Source organism: Sesamum indicum, linkage group LG12 (genome assembly GCF_026168435.1).
Source record: "Sesamum indicum cultivar Baizhima isolate 11 linkage group LG12, ASM2616843v1, whole genome shotgun sequence".
NCBI lineage: Eukaryota > Viridiplantae > Streptophyta > Magnoliopsida > Lamiales > Pedaliaceae > Sesamum > Sesamum indicum.
Window position 1 is genome coordinate 12,031,363 of NC_142668.1, and position 19,524 is coordinate 12,050,886.

Consider the following 19,524-nt stretch of genomic DNA (forward strand, 5'->3'; position numbering starts at 1 on the left):
AAATATATACATATACATAAATATATATAAAAAAGACATGATTTGACAATGAATAGTAACATTTAATATATAATATTTATTTTAAATTATTTTCAAAAATAAATCCAAACGTACATACTATCTCTAATACACACCTATTTATTTTTGTTTTTCTCTCTTTATCTTTATAAAATACAATAAAATACTCAAAAAAACAAATCAAAGACTATGATTATTATTTTGTCAAAATTTATGAAGCAAATCACTTTTAAAAATTAAAACCCATCCAAACATGCCCTTTAAACCCAGACCCAGGCCATACTTTGATGGACCTGCTGTATAAAACTGGAATTGAAAATATCATTATATTTATATTATATAAATTATAACAAAAACCATCGATCTCCGTCCTTACGCCTCAGCACCTGCCATTGCAATGGAAACGCCGGATGTACTCTATGAAACCCTAAGCGCCCTCCATGCGACGCCGCCGCCGCCGTCATCGTCCTCTGAACTTGAGCCCTATGTTGTCTTCCGCAACCAGATATCCCTCTCTGACGTCCACTGCCCCTCGCCGGAATCCGCCGCCCCTGATTACTTCTCTCTCGATGTGAACGAAGCAGAAGAGAAAGTCACCTCAATTTTAGCAACACCTGGTCCGCCACCAGAGCCGGCTGAAACGTCCACTCCGGCGGCGGAGAGGACTCTTGAAGGCCACTGGTTTCGCGCCAATTGTCGCTTCAAAAGCCCCATGCTTCAGCTCCACAAAGGTGTTAGGACTTTTGCTTCTTTTATATAACTAATTTTTGGTTTTAAGTAATGTCTAAAGTTTTCTGAGCCAAATTTTCTTTTAATTAGTGTTACGCTTTGCATGAAGTACTGGTGCTATTGGATATGCAAAGAGATGTTTACTTTTTCTGGTTTTGTATCGGTTTGCACAGAGATACTTGATTTTTGTGATTTCCTATCCCCAACGCCCGAGGAGCAAGAATCCAGAAATGCTGCTATAGAATCTGTGTTTAATGTTATCAAATATATCTGGCCTAATGCTGAGGTATGCTGAATTCTATATGCAGGCATGTTTTCCAGGCGCACCGGTGTTTATACATAGAGTATGATGGCTGATTAAGATAAGTTTTGTCATGTAGGTGGAAGTTTTTGGATCCTTTAAGACGGGGCTTTACCTTCCATCTAGTGATATTGACGTAAGCTTGCCATTTGTTTATTAACTTATAACTGTTTTGATGATTGATTGACAAATTCTTTGGTCATCTTGCGAGTTGGAAACTTTTTTGATTGGAAGTATGATGAACTCGGCTACACAGTTAATATGTTGTAGGATACTCTTGATTTGTGGATATCAACTACGAAACATTTTATTCCCTTATAAATGTTATGAGTAAAAATGTAATCAGTTGATTCCATTAACTTTCCGAGACAAAGTTGACTATAAATCATTTATTTTGTCTGGATTATTGCCTTTGCTTGCCAATTGGGATTTCAGGAAAACACAGCAGAGTTTATATTCAAAAGTCTCTAAAGCATTCAATTAGAGCGGGGGCCTTGGGCAGGTTTAAGTGCATAGAGTGACTTTTCTTCCATTGTTATATGTGTGTGTAAAGCAACAGCATCACCATATTATCTAGTTTAACATGTAAATAATGGTGTACTGGGTATAGTAACATCCCTTTCATGGCTTTGTGACAGAGTATGAATCTATGGTCTAGAAGTATTTGTGGTGATTATTGGATTTTAGGGACATTTTTTCCTTATTCCATTCCATATATTATTGAAAGATTCCTAATACTTTTAATTATAGTTTGTATTTATTCGAAGGATTTGCTCTCTGGGTCTGCCGATTTTCTTTTAATAGAAGTACTTTATACATGATTTATATGCTGACAATTTGGAACTCCGCAGGTTGTGATATTGGGTTCAAATGTTAGAAGCCCTCAGATAGGTTTGCAGGCTCTCTCTAGAGCACTCTCTCAAAGAGGAATTGCAAAGAAGATACAGGTACCATTTATTGTTTGAATCTCACTGTTGCCAAATTTGTGCTGCACCATTTCTTCAATGTTTTGTCCATTTTCCAATATTAGGTTATTGCAAAAGCACGGGTACCGATTATTAAGTTTGTGGAGAAGAAAAGTGGTGTTGCATTTGATATAAGGTTAGACCATTTTGGTTTCTCATATTAAATTAGATTTGATAGTTTAACTATTAAATTATCAGTATCATTTTTTTATGTTTGCTGCCTATTACTCAAAATTTCTAATCGTGGATTGTCTTTTTACCTCTTGTTTGTTTTAGGTTAACAGCTATCTTCCTAGAATGTGTTTGATCATGTGTTGCTTGTCAATTTACCAATGTTACATACACTTGATTAGTCTTATGCATAAGTTGTTGCTGTATAAACAGTGTCCAGATGGTCTTTCATGGAGGGGAGTGCTTAACAAGAAGAATGGGAGGGTAGTCTTACTTTTAGTTCAAGTGCCGCCCCTTTATCCACCCCTCCCCCCTTTCCCAACAACCAAGAAACACAAAGGAGTTGGCTGTGCATTGCTGTGCAATGTTAAGATCATGAAAACTCTATGGTAGTTTAGGGGTTGGTTCTTTCTTGCATTCAACCTATGCTTTTGTTTTCATGGATTGTTTTTGCTGGTGAAGTGGGAGTTGCAGGGCATATCTGTGTTTTCTTTAGTTGTAGTATATCTCCACAATATTACTTTACATAATTTATGTTTTGTACATGTGCTGGTACATGTACATGTCACATTTGTTTGTACATACTGAAATAACATATACTATTACATAGCAAAGTCTTCAGAATGTTTATTTTGGAATGCAATTTCTCATTTCATTGGATTCTGATTAATCAGGGCTATTGGAAATGATCTTTCATCCTTTGGCACTATATTCTTTCACTGGTACTAATATATCTCTTTGTAACAGTTTTGATGTTAACAATGGACCAAAAGCTGCTGAGTTTATAAAGGTGTTCTCTTTTGCTTGCTGGATTTCTTGATTTTATTATCAGTCTTAAAAGTCATTTTTTATAGGCACTTTTTATTTTTATGCTGCAGGATGCTGTATCCAAGTGGCCACCCCTAAGACCATTGTGTCTGATTTTGAAAGTTTTCCTGCAGCAAAGAGAGTTAAATGAGGTGACATTCTATTGGTTTAAAATTTATTGCTATGCACTCTGCAAGCACATTCCTCTCTAATTGAACTTGTCATTGCCCCCTAGGTATACACTGGTGGAATTGGCTCCTACGCGCTTCTTTCTATGCTTATAGCAATGTTGCGGGTAATTACCATATATACTCTGAAGTTAGAGTTTTCTGATTCATTCAAGTATTAGCTTTTAGCGTGTTGTCTATAGAATTGATTATGTGAATTGCTCCTTATGTGGTACTTCCAGCATATGAAAGTTGCAGGCAATATGTTCTGTGCAGACTCTGTGCTTTGCTCTGTTTTTATATATATTGGTTTTATTTATAACACAAGAGTGCCATTCCAAAAGTTGCTGATATGTGGAGCAACTAGTTGCTCGCACTTCTTTTTACAAATTGTTGTCGAAGTAGTTCATAAATGAATTAGGGACTTGGCTACAGTCTTTGTTTTCCTTCTATACTTGATGTATTTTGTCAACTTCATGTTTGTTCATTTTACCTGATATGTTACTTTACAGGCTCACCAAGATCGCCAAGCTTCTCCTGAACATAATCTGGGAGTGTTACTGGTATTGATTTTTTTTCTGAATCTATTTGTCTTGTGGATTTTGAATGTTTGAGACCTTTGATAGGAGAAAACCCTTTATTTCCATGAAATTAATTTAGCTGTGATAAAGCTTCTTAGTTGATCTGTTGTTATGAGATTTTTGTGCTGCTACACTTGAAAACTGGTGGAACTGATTTTTTTGTGAAACATAGGTGAATTTTTTTGACATGTACGGGTGCAAATTAAATACAGTGGATGTTGGCGTATCATGCAATGGTGGAGGCATTTTCTTCCCAAAAAGTAGTAAAGGGTAAAAAAGTAGTTTTTGCATAGTTATTTTGCCTGTTTAGTGGCGTGACTTTTGTGTTATTTATACATGAGGTTTTATTTGTTATTGGTGATTAGCTTTCTCATTCTTTCAGATTTACTGTTGATGGCCGGCCGTCTCTTATCGCCATTGAGGACCCACAGGTTACTTTTGGAGTTTTGATTTGTTCTTCCTTCTATTACCTCAAAGAAACTTTCACACAACCATATAACTCAATCATGGGATGTGTGCACAACAAGGGGTTGTATTTATTTTATCTCTCATCCTCTAGTATTGTCATAGAAAAAACTGAAATGGGACATTTCATCTTACTAGTTTTTTTGTAACTTATCCATGCATTTGTCTTTGTGAACAGACTCCAGATAACGACATTGGGAAGAACTCCTTCAATTATTATCAGGTAAAATCCATTTGAACGTCTTTCATGGGCTGTGTTTTCTTTTACTGCCATCAAAGTGCACTAGTAAATCATATTAGGTGGGGATTACGAGTGTTTATGTTAGGGAAACTTGACTTATTTCTTGAAGCTATTGGGTCGGGTAATGTGTTTGGTTGCAATCTACGCTTTACAAATTGGAGAAAGAAGAATTCTCCACTGATGTTGAATGATTATTCAATTAAACCATTGTGCCTAGTGATGTCTGGCATCTTTCAGGTTTCTTTAACATTGTTACACCTTACAATGCGGTCCCTGTTCTTTGCATTTGTATTTTCAACATTCTTTATGTTGGCTAGGGGTAAGATTTGGTTATCTTGTTTATTGCTCCTTTAGTTTTTATTTCCTTTTTTATTCTGTGAATCCGTGCCTTAAGTTTGAAGATAATTAATGTGAAATCTGTGGATCCCCCACGAATCACTAGATATTTTTCTAATACGTTCTTTGCTCCGTCGCCTTTACCATCCTGATGTGTTGTGCTCACCTAATTGTCAGTGAGAAAGGCGCTGAGCTCTCATCTGAAATGAAGTTCTAATGAGTTCTTTGCTCTCCCGTCTTTACCGTCGCCTAATTGTCAGTGAGAAAGGCGCTGAGCTCTCATCTGAAATGACTTAATTTTATCATCATTGTTGCTCTCTGGGTTCATTTATACCAGCAACTGCTGGTAGGTTCACTTCAATCTTGAATTTAGTTGAGTTCTGCACATTGCGTTTACTATTCAAAGATTTCTGAGAACTTGCCAAATATGTATGTATGTATTTTCCTAAACCTGGGGGTCAAGTGCAAAGTATTTGAACTCAAATCATAAAGGACTAGAGCAGATGATTTCCTCCTAGTGGTTGACACATTTGTGGATCATTTCTTGTTTCACTTATTGATTTCTGATTTTCAGTATTCTGATCAATGTTTGCATCCTTGCAAGTGTTGACCCACATTGGAGTTTTCTCTCATTCTCTGCTGATGGATGCCTCTTTCGTGTCTCTACAGGCTAGATCTGCTTTTGCGATGGCTTTCACTGCATTGACCAACGCAAAGGCCATAACTCGTCTTGGTCCAAACAGGAGCATACTTGGTGCTATCATTAGGCCTGACGCAGTATTGTTGGAACGGAAAGGAGGGTCTACTGGGAATGTGACGTTCAACAACTTGTTCCCAGGTGCTGGAGAGCCAATGCAGCCACTGCTTGGTGATCAGCAGGAGATTTATTGTAATTGGCCATTAAACGATGAAGATGAAGAACCACTTCCACGTAGAAATGGTATTCCTGCTGATAGTGATGTAAAATCATCAGGAAAGAGAAGGAAGAGTTCTAAGGAGAACAAATCTGCTAAGAAGGTGAAAAGACACGGCACCCCAGGGGCTGACAGATATGAAAATGGATCACTGAAGGAGCGGAGTACGAAGAAGCAGAACTGGAGACGGTAGTCCCTGATTGGACGTTCATGTTGAGTTATCTTTAGTGTGATGGTAGTTTCAGTTGGAAATCTTGCCCTAAGCTGGGCTGAGGTAATAGTTGCATTATTACAATTTGTACAAGTTAGATACCCAAAATCATGGTTAACACGAAATTTTTAACATATGTATACGAGGCTTAATTGTCTGGAAGATTTCATGTTTGCTGTGGTGCTTCATTGTCCGTGATTCACTCCAAACATGCTCTGTACCCTGTAATGCGGCGGCATAGGCTGGTTTGAAGTGTGTAACTGTGTTGGAATTTAGATTCATGATCTCATACTTGTAGAATTGTGAAAATCAATACTTTGTCATTGCCCATTGTGACTTGTCAATGGTCTATATCTATAAGAAATTAACACATCAACCAAAGCTCGAGGGTGAATTCGGGATGATTTTTCCATCAACTGTATTTATATGTTTATTAACAGTACAGTTAGATGGGGACTTTGCGTGCTAACAAAAAAACTATTATATGTACAAACAGTTGAAAGTCAAATATTGCTACTGTTAGTCATACTCGACAAAATTAATTATTAAAGACATTTCAGTCTTGATTTCTTAAATATAGAAACTTAATTTTAAAAAGATTCTTGTTTTAATAAGATCTGAAAGAGAATAAAATAATATAAAATTGATTATCCCTTCTGGACTCAATTCACCTGCACTCGTATTTACCACCGATGACCGCAGTCTTATTGTTTGGATTCCGTCAGTTTCGTTTCTTGTAATAATTATCAATTACAAATAGGAAAAAAAGAAAAAAATAATAGAATAGACAAATCATAAAGCGTAACTTAAATTGTTCGTTGATCTGGAACTGGAACCCGTTTCGTTACTGGCTCAAGAAACATCCCCAACTCCACCAAATCTCTGTGGTTTCTGCTCCTCCTCTCTGATTCTCCCGCGCACATGGCGATCTGCAATCCATCGTCCCCCTCCTCATCTTCAACTTCTACCTCCACCAAGGCCTGGATTATTCACACCCTGGCGGTTGGTGCCGCGGCTGCCGTGGCGCTTGGTGCCCACGCCTACTTGTATTATCGCCGATCCGGGAAGTTCCGGAGCCGGGTCATTGGAATTATACCTGCCCGCTTTGCTTCATCTCGGTTTGAAGGCAAGCCTCTCGTCCACATACTTGGCAAGCCCATGATCCAGGTAATTGCTAGCTTGTTTTTAAAAATTCGACCGTTTTGTTTCTAAATGGATTTGCTGCTTTTTTATGGTGGTTGTGTTTTTGTTCAACACTTTGATGGGTTGTTAGGAGTTGTTTATATTATGTTTAGATTTGGTAGTGGTAGATGCTCTGTCTTGGTATTCAATTTACACGTAAGGAGAAAAATTAAGAATACTAAATACTTCGGATGTATGATTCTTACCCCTTTTGGTGGTTGATTACAGAGAACATGGGAAAGAGCAAAAATGGCAACAACACTGGATCATGTTGGTATAGTCTCACCTCACCTAGCTCTTTCCTTTTGCACATTTATCTAACTTTAATGGGAATTTGGTGGTTGTGGTTGCTGATTTGGTGGTTTTTCATCGTGTAGTTGTGGCAACGGATGATGATAAGATTGCTGAATGCTGCAGAGGATTTGGAGCTGATGTGGTGATGACATCAGAATCATGCCGAAATGGTATAAGCAGTTGTGATTTCTGTGTTCAAATCACATAAGGTTCTGTTGACAGATTTTTATATGTAATTTTCATTTGGACTTTTATAGGCACCGAACGGTGTAATGAAGCTCTTCAAAAGCTTGGTAAGCAATATGATGTTGTGGTCAATATTCAGGGGGATGAACCACTCATCGAACCTGAAATAATAGATGGCATTGTCAAAGCCTTGCAGGTAAAGTTGCCTTATTCAAGATTTATCCCTTCATCTTGCAAAAAGGATGGGCCTATGGGGTAATCTTGTGAATTAGCTTATTTACAATGAGATAAGGGGCCGCACGTAATTGTTTTGCATTATGATTGATCCTTTTCATGTCTCATGTTATCTTATATTATTACTATTTGTTAGGGATGTAACTGGTTGTAGACATTGCCTTTTGGTAACCGGGAATATTTGTGAAAACTTAAAACCATAAATTAGGTCGGGGGAATGCATCATCAAGGTGTGCAACACATACTTGAGCGTTTGCTGGTTTAGATCCTTTGTTTGGACAGTATACTTATAGACATTTTGATTGGTGAATGGTAAACTTTGAGGCACTTAAAGATAGATTCTGGAGATCAGAAAGGATTTAAAAATGGGAAAACGACCTTTTTTCTTTGTGCCTGACCATATTGTAGATCCTTTGTTTGGACAGTATACCAATACTCATTATCCTTAGTGCAACTCATATCAACATTGTGGCTCATGCAGGCTGCTCCAGATGCAGTCTTCAGCACTGCTGTTACTTCATTGAAACCTGAAGATGCATTTGATCCGAATCGTGTCAAATGTGTGGTAGATAACCATGGCTATGCAATTTATTTCTCACGAGGACTTATCCCATTTAACAAGTTAGTTCTTCTCTAGCTATATCCTGATTGTAGTAATATATCTCATATGCTACATGGTCAAATGTGGAAATTCAACTAATTCTTATGGATGCAGGTCCGGAAAGGTCAACCCTCAATTTCCATATTTACTTCATCTGGGGATTCAGGTATAAGAAAGACATCATTACAGTGCCTAGATCATTCATGCTCCTTGCAACCAATTTGTGTATCAGGTTCTAATGCTACGTTTCTCATATATTAACAGAGCTTTGATTCAAAGTTCCTCAAGATTTACCCAGAGCTGCTGCCAACGCCCCTTCAAATGGAAGAAGATCTTGAACAACTGAAGGTCCTTGAAAATGGATACAAGATGAAGGTGTGAGAACTTTTGCCGGTGCTCCTTTTACTGATCTCGTTTTTCTCTCTATTACCATTTATCTCTTATTTTGTGTATGGAGACCCCAAGACTTTGCTGGGATCCTGCCATCAAACATCTGGACAGGATATGTTTGCGCAGATCCCACTATTTATTTGCAAAAGTGGTTATGCTGCCGTTTAACTCGTGCCGCAATTAGTTTATGCAAGTACAAGCGAGTTCAAAGATGCAATTTCTTTTAACTATGATTTATGATATAACCCCCTGACTTATGATTATTCTCATGGTTACATCAATCTCTAAATTTCAAGAAGCCCTTTAAATACAGAAAATAGTCTGCAAATTTTTGTGAATTAATAGTCTGATTTTCCAATTTATTGTACTCGCATGCAGGTGATAAAAGTCGACCATGACTCCCATGGTGTTGATGTCCCAGATGATGTAGATAAAATAGAGCGTTACATGCGTGAACACAATCTGCATTAGCTGTATAATTGCTGCGCAAACACAACTTGTATCAGCTGTATAATTGCTGCTCGCATACTAGATTACGACTTGTAGGCACACACATACTGGCAAAATGATTGTAAGTTGTCAAAACCTTTTGGTATTTCCTAGCTCTGTTGAAGACTGGGGAAGCAAGTTCTTGTTCAAAATGTAAACTTTGTGTAGCATTCAATTAGTTTTATGTACACCATGTCTATAATTTATTTTAGCATAGGACTGTGTATGTTGTCGCCAGATTGATATTTCCCAACTTTTGTTCAGTATTTTGTTTCAGTAAATCACTTCATTCAAGATTTGATCTGTGTACTTGGACTGCAACTTATTCATTTATTAAAGAATCAGTAAATCTTACCGTCCCTAGGCCTAATAGCTGCAGACGAATGGGGGGAGTTTGTTTGCTCCACCTAACCCCCAGACTGATGGTGCGAGTTTGCGTGTAACTAGAGAGAATTGCAGGAAGAGAGGGAGACACACACATGTATATACACACACACATAGCGTCAATCAAGAATTGCCAAATATGATAACTTTCTTCCCTGCCATCTGATCCAGTTTGCAGTGTCATAATTTGTTTTTTTTTAGCTCAAGGGACCACCTGATGAGGGCTGCTGCTTCTATTGAACCATAATCATGTAATGACATCTATATTTTACTACATTTGGTGTTTATCTGTCTCGTAAAATATGAAAACCATTAATGATTACATGAGTAAACCTCAAATTTCATAATCTTCTTTTAAACTTGAGATCACAGCAAACAAAATCTACCAAAGGTACAAAGATTGATGTCTTACGTACGTTGTCCGAGTAGTATTTTCATTTTCTTCTCTGAAGGAAAAGCAGAGTTTGAACAACAGCCTCGGAATTTGAATGTATGGATCAAGATGGAGGTTTCGGCGATGGTTGGGCAACGACATGAACCTCCGTCTTGAAAAGAAGAAACGAAAGCGAGTCAACTGAGAAATAGACGAACCCGCCCGGCGAGTGGGTCACGAACGACCCGAAACTCTTCCCCGCCACGCAGTGCCACGCCGGCCCATACACCGAGTCAAATTCCTACCAACCATCAACACCAAACGATACAAAAATTATTTCCTTTTTTATATAAAAAAATTAAAATAAAATTAAGGTTCCCACAAAAATTCATAAAGTTTCTAACCTACCTTTTTGAGGGAGCGGGCGAGGAGGGTGGGATTGGGGCGATGGGGGTCGGCGGAGTCGAGCAGAGCACGGGCGTGGCGGAGGGCGCGCTCTTGCATGGCGGAAGGCATGTCGGCGGCTCTCAGCCGGACGTTGAAGCTGATTGCTAAGGCGGCTAGCTTCACTTCTTCAGCCTGCTTTATGCTATGGTTTTGATGAGGTTTGTCGATGAGGTTGGGTTTCCGGGCGCCGTGCATTTGCATGATCATCAGCTGTTTCTGCTTGCAGTTATGGTCGTCCTGCGCAATCTCCGCCATTGGAAGTGGTGACCATGCAGTTGAGGTCGCAGTAGACCGACAAAGAGGAAGAGAGTTGAAAGTTTTGACTGTGTCGGAAAATAGAATGTTGAATTGGTAGGCAGATGAGATGCGTGAGAAAACATGTTAGTACCTCTCTCTCTCTCTCTCTCTCTCTCTATAAATACAGGAGAGAGAGAGACACAGACAGAGGGAGAGTGGTTGGGTGAGGGATATGATGCTACAGGTTTGAATTTTGACTGACTATACTCCAATCAGAAACAAGAAAAATGAGGCACATATATATATATATATATATATTAACAAAAATATTAGGTTATGCTTAGTAGGTATAAGTGAACACTTGATCAGTTTGATATCAATCATAAAATACTTTATGATTTTATTAACAAAATAAATCAAACTTGGTATCTTCTTTTCACAATTCTTTAAGCCCCACGTGGATTAATGTTGGAGAAATAACATATATTTTTATTTATATTTTATTTTTAATACAATCACATTTTTCTACACTAACATAAAAAAGACAAAAAAATATTTTTACAAGCGATGTTTTGTGTTATCACTATACTAAATTTTTATTGTGTCGACAATTGTCTATGATATAAGAGCTGAGTAAGCATATTAACTAGAATTTTGTACCATAACTGCTAAATGACTTCTCTTCAAGCGTTTGAAGAGTTATACATTTTAGTTTTATTAATAATATATTTTAAAAGATAAAAAATTATTTGTTACATAGACGTAAAAATGACGTATCGCAACGACCAATTAAAAAAAATCAATTTCCTAATCTCTTATGAAAACTTTTTAAAATTAGTATCGAAGATTCTTTTTATTATATGTGTATATTATAGATATGATTAAAATTATAGGATATTAATAAATTGACATGATCTCATATTTTCTTCCAAAAATGAAAACTTTAATCTATAATTGGCATTATGTTGAGGAATTGATGTTCTGAAATGGACACGAGACAAGCATGGAAATGGCACGACAACGTTGTGATATTTGACTATTGACCATACCCCCACCCACCATCAATTCATTTGTACATACATCTCATTTTCCAATTACTATTATCATCTATTTCTACATTATTTTTATTTCTTTTATTCTTTTTTCTCTTGAGAGAAGAAAAAATTGAATGCCCCTTTTGTTTGGGAAAAATATTGAGATTCAGCATTTCAAATATATATTTTATGTTCAAATACAATTGTTTGGTCAATAATTATTTTTAGAATTAAATTTTATCAAATTCGATAATAGTTTAAAAAAAGTTTTAATTTGTAGCTTTTAATCGACTGCAATTATTTTTCATGTAATTACTGGGTATCACTATTAAATAATTTATTAGTTGTTCTATTAATCTTAAAAATGAAGTAGGGTTTGAAATTAATTTGTATTTGTATTTGTATAATAAATTATAAAGTTTCTAAATGTCTTAATTATTTTTCTAAAAATTAATTAACCAGAACAAATTATATCATATGATTAATAATGCGATAATTGGGCCACAATGAGATTTAATTTTTATAGACCACCAACTGTTACTGGGCCTTGAGCGGCTAAAGTATGAAGGCCCAATCCATTTGAGGGGCTCGTGATCCATAGTAACAATGAACAACTTCCCATCCATTCATCATCTGGAAAGAATCCTGAGAAACTTCACACCACCACACTCTCTCTCTCCGTCCCCCTTTGCATTTATCCACAACAATCACGCGAACGCACACATTCTAGTGTGTGGATATTCGTTTTGAGATTTTCTTTGCCATGGCTGTTGTGCTCGAAAGCCTCGCTGTCCCACGCGCCTCCGCGCTTCCTTCGGCTTCTTTGGCTCCGGTGGCCGGATCCTCCGTTGCTCGCCGGAGCTACGTCAGATTCTCGGAGTTCAGAGGCCTTAAGCTCCAGACTGCCCGATCATCAGTTTCGATGAGTTTTGGATCCAGACCTCATTATCGTAGTGGTCGAATCGTGTGCGAGGCGCAAGAAACAGCTGTTGAAGGTTCTGATCGACTCCCTCTCTCTCTATAATGGTGTTCTCGTGCTGTTTTACTGTACGTCGTTTCTCTAGTCGATTCGTGTTTAGTTGTTATGTGGGGCAAACTTTCGATTGGTAGTTTTAGCCTGGGATGTGGTTAAGAGAAGGACCTCAAGTATAAGTTAAATAATACTGTTAGATTTCCTCCCAAAACAAAAAAGGTACTATTGTTAGGTGAACAACTTATGAATTGCATTGGATTGGACCTTGAAGTTTTCCCCATATTTCGTATTTTGACCTCGGGCTACTTGGCAAACATACTCGGTTAATTCAAAGACGTGAATACTCGTTAGTTCAGACTGAAACTAGTTTCCATATTGCTTTTGTGTTTAGTCTTTCATGTTTTCGGAAAAGAGAAGTTGATACCTGAGTCGCGTGCATTCTGTTCCCTGTAATATTCTTTGTATAACTTTGTGCAAACATTTTCTTCCATATTAGCAGTCAAGCTTAATTGAAAAATGGTGTTTCTCTGTTTAGCTGATACAAAGGTAAGTTAGAAGGCGTAGCTGTGAACTTGGTGCAGTCCTTTGGCTGTAAACATGGATTGAGTACTAGACAGATGAAGTATATATGTTACAGAAAGAAAAGTGATTGACTGGAACTTCCTTATGGTAAAACATCTACGTTAAGGCCCGTGTTTCTTTTTGTTTGCTATTGTTGCTTTTCCATGGACATCAAAGATCCACTTTTACTCTTTTGTTGAATTTCAAGTGTTGGATATATGGATATTGTTGGCATACGAACAGATATGGTGAAAGATAATGGTTCATTTTCCATCTTTCTTTTCTCTTCCGGAGGCCTTAATGGTCTTTTTCATTTAACAAATTCTCTGACTTTATAATGAGGGAGTGTCTGAATTAAGCAGTGAATGACATAAGATGGAAGCGGGAGCACAAGCAAGACAAGAGTGCTAAAAGCAGCAAAACTGGAAACCTTTTGAGAGTGAGATGTTCTTCAGAATATATTCAATACTAATAGTAATATTAATGGTGTGGACGAATTGTTTGTCAAGTGGGTAACCATTTAAGTTTTGGCATGTGGCAGGGCTCAAAAATCATTCATGGATTTTGGTGCTTTTCGTATTAAGAAGCCGAAAAGAGAAAGTAATCTTAGTGCTACCGATGTGTCCAGACACCCTTCTCACTTTGATACTATGCCCCCAACCCATGTTCTTTTCACCCCCAACTTCTCTGTTTTCTTCCTTCTGGGGCACCACCTTCTTCCATTACCCTTTAGCATGGTATGCAGGGTTGTCACTAGTCATTTATGCCTACCACATCAGCAATGAAAAAATGATTTAAAAGTAGCCACCAAAAGAAAAATGACAAAGGACCATGTTCTCAAACTTTTTACAGAATCAGGTGGAATCGTGCTTTCAAAATTAGGTACTGTCTTAAAAATTAACATTTAAAAAAAAAAAATCAATATAAGAACTGGACTCTGAAAGTGCGGTTCTTAAATTGATTCAGAAAAAAAATTGTCGATGCCGAAGTTTTGGCTGTAGCTGCTGCATGCACAGGCAGCAGCTGCCCACTATTACACGGTGTCCTATTCCCTCCGCTTCTCGTCAAATATGTAGCTTCAAGATGTAATGCATATGCATTGTGCATTTGCATTATAAGCAACATTTTTGCATCTTCGAAATCGTGCAACATTTTGAGTATCTTCTTCCAGATTTTAGTTCAGCCATCCGACAGTCGGAATCGTCCAAAACATTTTTTCTCTTTGGTTTTTGGTAAGATGAACAATTTTGGTCCACGTGATCACTGGTTAGAGTGTATTGTATGGACAGGCAGAACATTGCTGAGAGGATGTTGTGCGTGGAGGTGAGGATATGCATCTCAAAATGTTCGATGAGAAGATGAAAAAATATTGCTTGTAATGCAAATGCATGACAAGCTACATATGTGAAGAGGAGAAGGGAAAGGAGTCACGGGTGTAATAATGGGCAGACTTTTTACTGCATGCATGCTACAGGGCGAGACTGTGCTAACATTATTTTTTAAAAAACTCACTTAAGCTTAAACTGATTTTTTTTTAAAAAAAAAACATTTTTAAGGCAAAACTGCCTAATTTTGTTAGCTTGCGAAAACGGTATTTTTTGTTTACTTCTGACTTGCTGCAGCTTGTTAGTAGATATTAACATTCATGGAATGTTGGCTTATTTACTACTTATCTAAATCGTAATTAGTTTTCCTTTCTTTTCTTTTTTTTTTTTTTGGGTTACAAATCCTGGTAATTAGTTGAATGCTGTTTGTGCTTTTTGGGATTCATTGGAGCTTTAGCATTTTCGTAGAAGACTATTGTGAATTTAATTTTGCTGTAAATGATTCGTGATGGTGCATTTTGTATTTTGTTAATGTTATTATATAAAACATGATTGTTTTTCATTATTTTTCTGAAAATTGCAGTGCCTGCTGTCACTGATTCAAGTTGGCAGCCTCTTGTACTCGAGTCTGATTCACCTGTTCTGGTTGAATTTTGGGCACCTTGGTGTGGTCCATGCCGCATGATCCACCCTGTAATTGATAAACTGGCTAAGCAATATGCTGGAAAGCTCAAATGTTACAAGGTCAACACCGATGAGAACCCTTCAATTGCTACCCAATATGGGATCCGAAGCATTCCAACCGTCTTAATCTTTAAGAATGGTGAGAAAAGAGATGCAGTGATTGGTGCGGTTCCAGAGTCAACATTAACAACCTGCATAGAAAAATTCTTGTAGACTGGTAAGTGTATGATATGTTTTTGGGGAAATCAAAATCTCTCTTGTTTATTCTCTCTTGGCCCCTGACATTGCAAATGGATCTCGAATAAACATTTAAACTCCTGTATAGTTGATGCTACTGTATTGTCTTCAAGATAGTATTAATCATGAATTACTATACCTCTTTTTTTTGCTATGGTAATCTTTTCTCCGTTGTCCGAGTTGTGTTTTAACTCATTAACTATTTAGGCAATGTTCCTAGCAACGCCATTAGGACAAAACAAGCATGCACTATGTAGACACACAAGATCAACGAAAGAACATATTTCCTTCACTAGGATCATGGTCCAAATATTCCAAACATAGCATATAATACATTTTGGCAATTTGCCTATGTTGAATCATTCTTTTGTTTCTCCAGTCCTGGACAACATTGACCATAATTTCTTTTCCTCCTATGGTTTCAGCTGTCCAATTGGAGTTCTACTCCCTGATTTTGGTTAATGGTTTGGAGCCTTTGGCCTTTGGAGTTGAAATATGTAATGCAATTTGAACATTCGGAGAGGACCATGACTTTTCCATAGTTGAATGAATATTCAGCGACTCAAGTATAGTGTCTTATCAATTTGTTTGTTCTGGAATTCTTTTTCTAGAGATTGGGAGCAAAACATCAATTCCATATTAGGTATAAACACAAATGTTCCAAACATAGCGACTCAAATGTTATGAATTATACCATGTCTGATGTAAATTCTTTATCATGTTTATATGGCATAATCTTGCCTTTGATATTTTCAAACTCAATTCCATATTAGGTATAAATACAGGGGCTTTGAGGTCATTGGTTCTGACGTATATCCTTCCAGATAAATAACAGCTGCTCTAACCCAAGTTTGAAGAACAGTTGTTCTAGGTTTTGGGAGTGAGCATAATTTGACGGTAGAGGTGTGAATGGAGTAAAGACAGTGCAAAAATGAAATATAATATTAGCATCATCATAATCCTTTGTGTTTCTAGTGTTGGGCAGGGTGATCGTTATATGCGGCGGCTGACTGGGGAGTTGCAATCGATGGCCTTTGACACCATCGACGAGTTGTTTACCTTATTCATTTCTAGTTTTTACCTCGCAGATGAGATGACGCGTATGTGTTTAAACAGTGAAAGATTGTTACATTGTTTTAACCTAATAATTCCAATTCTATTATATGACAGCGTTTGCGTATATGAAATTCTCCTTTGTTCTGATCTTCTCTGCGGTTTTATTTATCTCTCTCGTTCCTGTAGTAAGTTGTAAGAGCTAATACGGTCAAATGCACTCCGAGATGAATTATTAAAAAATAATAATACATAAATTAATTCAACATAAAATCTAAACAACACAATTCCAATTACACAGTTTTGAAATTTTTGAATTAGGGTGGTTTCTATAATTACCATCACATTTTGATTCTCGATGATGACATCTGTAATTATATCGATGATTTTTGTAAATAAATAATAGATTAAGGGTGTAAATGTAATTAATCATTTTTAATTCCCTATTTAATACAAGCTTATTCAATTTTGATTAAGCGTATATACATGGACTATGATGGAGCATTCTTATACAAAATGTTGTCCCAGCAAAGTAGCTGGAGGGAGTTTTGGTCTTGTAGAATACTCGACCATCTCATTTTCATATGATGTAAGATGGTATAAGCCTTCAAGACAATTTTGTTTACTACATATTTGTTTTACTCACTAATTACTATATTGGTTAAGTACATCAACAATATTAAATCAAAATATATATGTGGAAAAAAAATCAACACAATAAAATTATAAAATTAGACAACTTTTTGATTATGCAAGCTCAATTTATTTTTTGAATAAAAACAATTCTAAACACATCAATGTCAGTTTCTTAGCAAAAAAGACAAAAAAAATATCAAAATAAACAAAAAACCTTGTCGGGTACGCATTTATCTTTTTAGGGTGAATTGTAGCTTTCTTTTTTAAAATTTGAGATAATTATAATATTTATTAATTATTTAAAAAATTACAAATACTCTTTGTAATATCTAAACAGTGAGGTCAAAATTATAGATTTATCCTTTTTTATTATTTAAAAATATTTGAGAAAATATTAAAAAAATAAAAAATATATTTTAACAAAATCAAAAAATATATATATAATTATAATTTATACTCTAAAAGAATATTTATGTGAGTTGAGCACATAACTTGTACAACACTAAGCGAAAACACACTTAATACATAATTACATGAAGAAAGTAGTATGTATATATTTCTGACCTGTTTGTTCTTATCATGTGGGCAGCGGCCAAAAACTTAGGATAGGATCGAAGATGATCATACTTAGATGTGGCTTTAATTAATCAGATTCCCTCTCATCTTATCTATTTCTCGATTTCAACCATTAATCCCTGTCGGATGTGATCATTTATGAAATTGATGCCCCGTTGTTGATGAGGTCTTTTGACAAATTTGCCCCCCCCCCCCCCCCCTCTCCTCTTCATCTTCATGTTACGTTCGAGTTCATTTGCTAACGTCACTACTTATTGTTTCTTGAAAATTTTCCGTGCCGTTTAAGGCATTTCAATTCCCTAAATTGCAGATTATAATTTTGAGGGTTATATCCACTAATTAAAAATAGGACAAATTTTCAGCTATATTTTTTAAAATTTGATACAATTATAAATATTCTTATCGAATAAAAAAGAATTTTAGAGCCCTAAACGTTGATGTGAAAAAATACTATTTAATCCTTATCGAATTTTTTATTTTTACCATTAAAGTGGTACAGTAGGAACTCTACAAATGATAATTCACAACTATAGACCGTGAAATGTAAATTTAAGTGTAGTCAAATTGGAGATGAAAATAAAATAAAGAAAAAGGGACGTGAAATTTATGGTCTCAAACAGAGAGCTTAAACAAAAATTCTTAGCATATAGTTTGGAGAAAAATGCATGGATTTTGACTTTGGAATAAACAGTGATTAGAGTTATATAATTTGAAAATTTAAAAGATTAACAAAGTTGTATGTGCAGACGTGGCTTTGATTATCTACCATTATACATTAGTCAAGAACAAAATTCCATCCAATTTTCACGTCCTACAAATTGACTTTTATTCTGATGCGTGAATCAAGATATACATAAAAAAATAAAGTAATAAGTTGATATAATTAATAAATGCGTTTGTCGTTGTAGCACGTTATTTTTGTGTGCATATAATAAATAATTTTTTATCCTTTAAAATATATTATAAATGAGAGTAAAATATATAAATCAATGCATTATATTTAAAGAAAAATAGAAAGAGAGAAAATTTAATTGATTTATCAGCTAATGTAAAAGTTGAAAGTTGTATAGATTAATTATCTTATGAGTTGAAGTGCATTTTTGACTTTATAAAAAATTAGTGCGACAATATCATTAACAGCCCCTTGAATATGGCTCACATGTATATTTGAAAATAATTGATCAGAAGCCGAACACTTATAGGAAAGAAATGAATAAATATTTTTCAAGGAAAATGCATATTTAAAAAAATAGATAATGACTCATTTGTATCTAAATCATTAAGTAGTTATTAATTTCATGTTATTACCAAATTAATAATAACTTTTTAGATAAAAGTTTTTTTGTGTATTTATTATACTTATTCATTATTTAACTTTTTAATCTACAAATTTGAATTACTTGACTTACTAATTATATTTTACTTTATTGTAATTAAAATGTTCTTTTTTTTTGGTTGAGGAAATTTTAATTGAATTTTGAATGCAAAAACATTAGGAAAAAAATCCGTTTGTATTAAAGATTTAATTTCGAGGGTAAGTATTACGCTTGTAATTGAATATTGAATGCAAAAATATTAGAAAAAAATCCGTTTGTATTAAAGATTTAGTTTCGAAGGTAAGTATTACGCTTGTAATTTAGGGATGAATGCAAAAACATTAAAAAAAAATCCGTTTGTGTTAAAGCTTTTATTTCGAGGGTAAGTATTACGCTTGTAATTGAA

At 35.6% G+C, this 19,524-nt stretch overlaps 4 protein-coding genes across 8 annotated transcripts; 3 read left to right on the top strand and 1 right to left on the bottom strand.

Moving 5' to 3' along the window:
- Nucleotides 1–338: 338 nt before the first annotated feature.
- LOC105165808 (Nucleotidyltransferase family protein) lies at nucleotides 339–6,234 on the top strand. 2 transcript variants are annotated; one of them, XR_016063379.1, is made up of 14 exons: nucleotides 339–749; nucleotides 921–1,033; nucleotides 1,128–1,184; nucleotides 1,900–1,995; nucleotides 2,079–2,149; nucleotides 2,932–2,974; nucleotides 3,063–3,143; nucleotides 3,227–3,286; nucleotides 3,671–3,721; nucleotides 3,912–4,009; nucleotides 4,122–4,170; nucleotides 4,383–4,427; nucleotides 4,959–5,127; nucleotides 5,451–5,591. XR_016063379.1 is itself a non-coding variant. In XM_011084971.3 (13 exons), the coding sequence occupies exons 1-13, from the start codon at nucleotides 416–418 to the stop codon at nucleotides 5,886–5,888; spliced, it is 1,536 nt and encodes a 511-aa protein (XP_011083273.2). In that variant the 5' UTR covers nucleotides 340–415; the 3' UTR covers nucleotides 5,889–6,234. The 2 variants fall into 2 exon arrangements, 1 of the variants encoding a protein (XP_011083273.2); XM_011084971.3 differs by lacking the exon at nucleotides 4,959–5,127 and having other exon boundaries at nucleotides 340–749; nucleotides 5,451–6,234.
- A 429-nt stretch (nucleotides 6,235–6,663) lies between these two features.
- On the top strand, nucleotides 6,664–9,580 carry CKS (Nucleotide-diphospho-sugar transferases superfamily protein). Its single transcript, XM_011084372.3, has 8 exons — nucleotides 6,664–7,073; nucleotides 7,317–7,362; nucleotides 7,466–7,552; nucleotides 7,640–7,764; nucleotides 8,284–8,423; nucleotides 8,518–8,569; nucleotides 8,668–8,778; nucleotides 9,172–9,580. Exons 1-8 carry the CDS (start codon nucleotides 6,828–6,830, stop codon nucleotides 9,262–9,264), a joined length of 900 nt encoding a protein of 299 aa, XP_011082674.1. The 5' UTR covers nucleotides 6,664–6,827; the 3' UTR covers nucleotides 9,265–9,580.
- Nucleotides 9,581–9,884: 304 nt separating this feature from the next.
- LOC105165383 (dynein light chain 1, cytoplasmic) lies at nucleotides 9,885–10,886 on the bottom strand. The gene is made up of 2 exons (XM_011084371.3): nucleotides 10,448–10,886; nucleotides 9,885–10,340 (listed from the first exon to the last, which is right to left on the bottom strand). The coding sequence occupies exons 1-2, from the start codon at nucleotides 10,739–10,741 to the stop codon at nucleotides 10,164–10,166; spliced, it is 471 nt and encodes a 156-aa protein (XP_011082673.1). The 5' UTR covers nucleotides 10,742–10,886; the 3' UTR covers nucleotides 9,885–10,163.
- Nucleotides 10,887–12,379: 1,493 nt separating this feature from the next.
- LOC105165382 (uncharacterized) lies at nucleotides 12,380–16,724 on the top strand. 4 transcript variants are annotated; one of them, XM_011084369.3, is made up of 3 exons: nucleotides 12,380–12,752; nucleotides 15,200–15,517; nucleotides 16,513–16,724. In XM_011084369.3, exons 1-2 carry the CDS (start codon nucleotides 12,521–12,523, stop codon nucleotides 15,511–15,513), a joined length of 546 nt encoding a protein of 181 aa, XP_011082671.1. In that variant the 5' UTR covers nucleotides 12,380–12,520; the 3' UTR covers nucleotides 15,514–15,517; nucleotides 16,513–16,724. The 4 variants fall into 4 exon arrangements, with proteins under 4 accessions (XP_011082671.1, XP_011082670.1, XP_011082672.1 ...); XM_011084368.3 differs by lacking the exon at nucleotides 16,513–16,724 and adding an exon at nucleotides 16,311–16,505; XM_011084370.3 differs by lacking the exon at nucleotides 16,513–16,724 and adding an exon at nucleotides 15,963–16,246.
- The last annotated feature ends 2,800 nt before the right edge of the window (nucleotides 16,725–19,524 follow it).

Excerpts from the sequence above, each read along its gene's own strand:
- LOC105165383 (XM_011084371.3), bottom strand. The coding sequence starts at position 10,741 with ATGGCGGAGATTGCGCAGGACGACCATAACTGCAAGCAGAAACAGCTG. Across the intron at positions 10,341-10,447 it reads TCGCCCGCTCCCTCAAAAAG|GAATTTGACTCGGTGTATGG; the intron begins GTAGGTTAGAAA and ends GATGGTTGGTAG.
- LOC105165808 (XM_011084971.3), top strand. The coding sequence starts at position 416 with ATGGAAACGCCGGATGTACTCTATGAAACCCTAAGCGCCCTCCATGCG. Across the intron at positions 1,996-2,078 it reads GAATTGCAAAGAAGATACAG|GTTATTGCAAAAGCACGGGT; the intron begins GTACCATTTATT and ends TTCCAATATTAG. Across the intron at positions 4,428-5,450 it reads ACTCCTTCAATTATTATCAG|GCTAGATCTGCTTTTGCGAT; the intron begins GTAAAATCCATT and ends GTGTCTCTACAG.
- CKS (XM_011084372.3), top strand. The coding sequence starts at position 6,828 with ATGGCGATCTGCAATCCATCGTCCCCCTCCTCATCTTCAACTTCTACC. Across the intron at positions 7,553-7,639 it reads ATCAGAATCATGCCGAAATG|GCACCGAACGGTGTAATGAA; the intron begins GTATAAGCAGTT and ends GGACTTTTATAG. Across the intron at positions 8,779-9,171 it reads AAAATGGATACAAGATGAAG|GTGATAAAAGTCGACCATGA; the intron begins GTGTGAGAACTT and ends ACTCGCATGCAG.
- LOC105165382 (XM_011084369.3), top strand. The coding sequence starts at position 12,521 with ATGGCTGTTGTGCTCGAAAGCCTCGCTGTCCCACGCGCCTCCGCGCTT. Across the intron at positions 12,753-15,199 it reads GCAAGAAACAGCTGTTGAAG|TGCCTGCTGTCACTGATTCA; the intron begins GTTCTGATCGAC and ends TGAAAATTGCAG.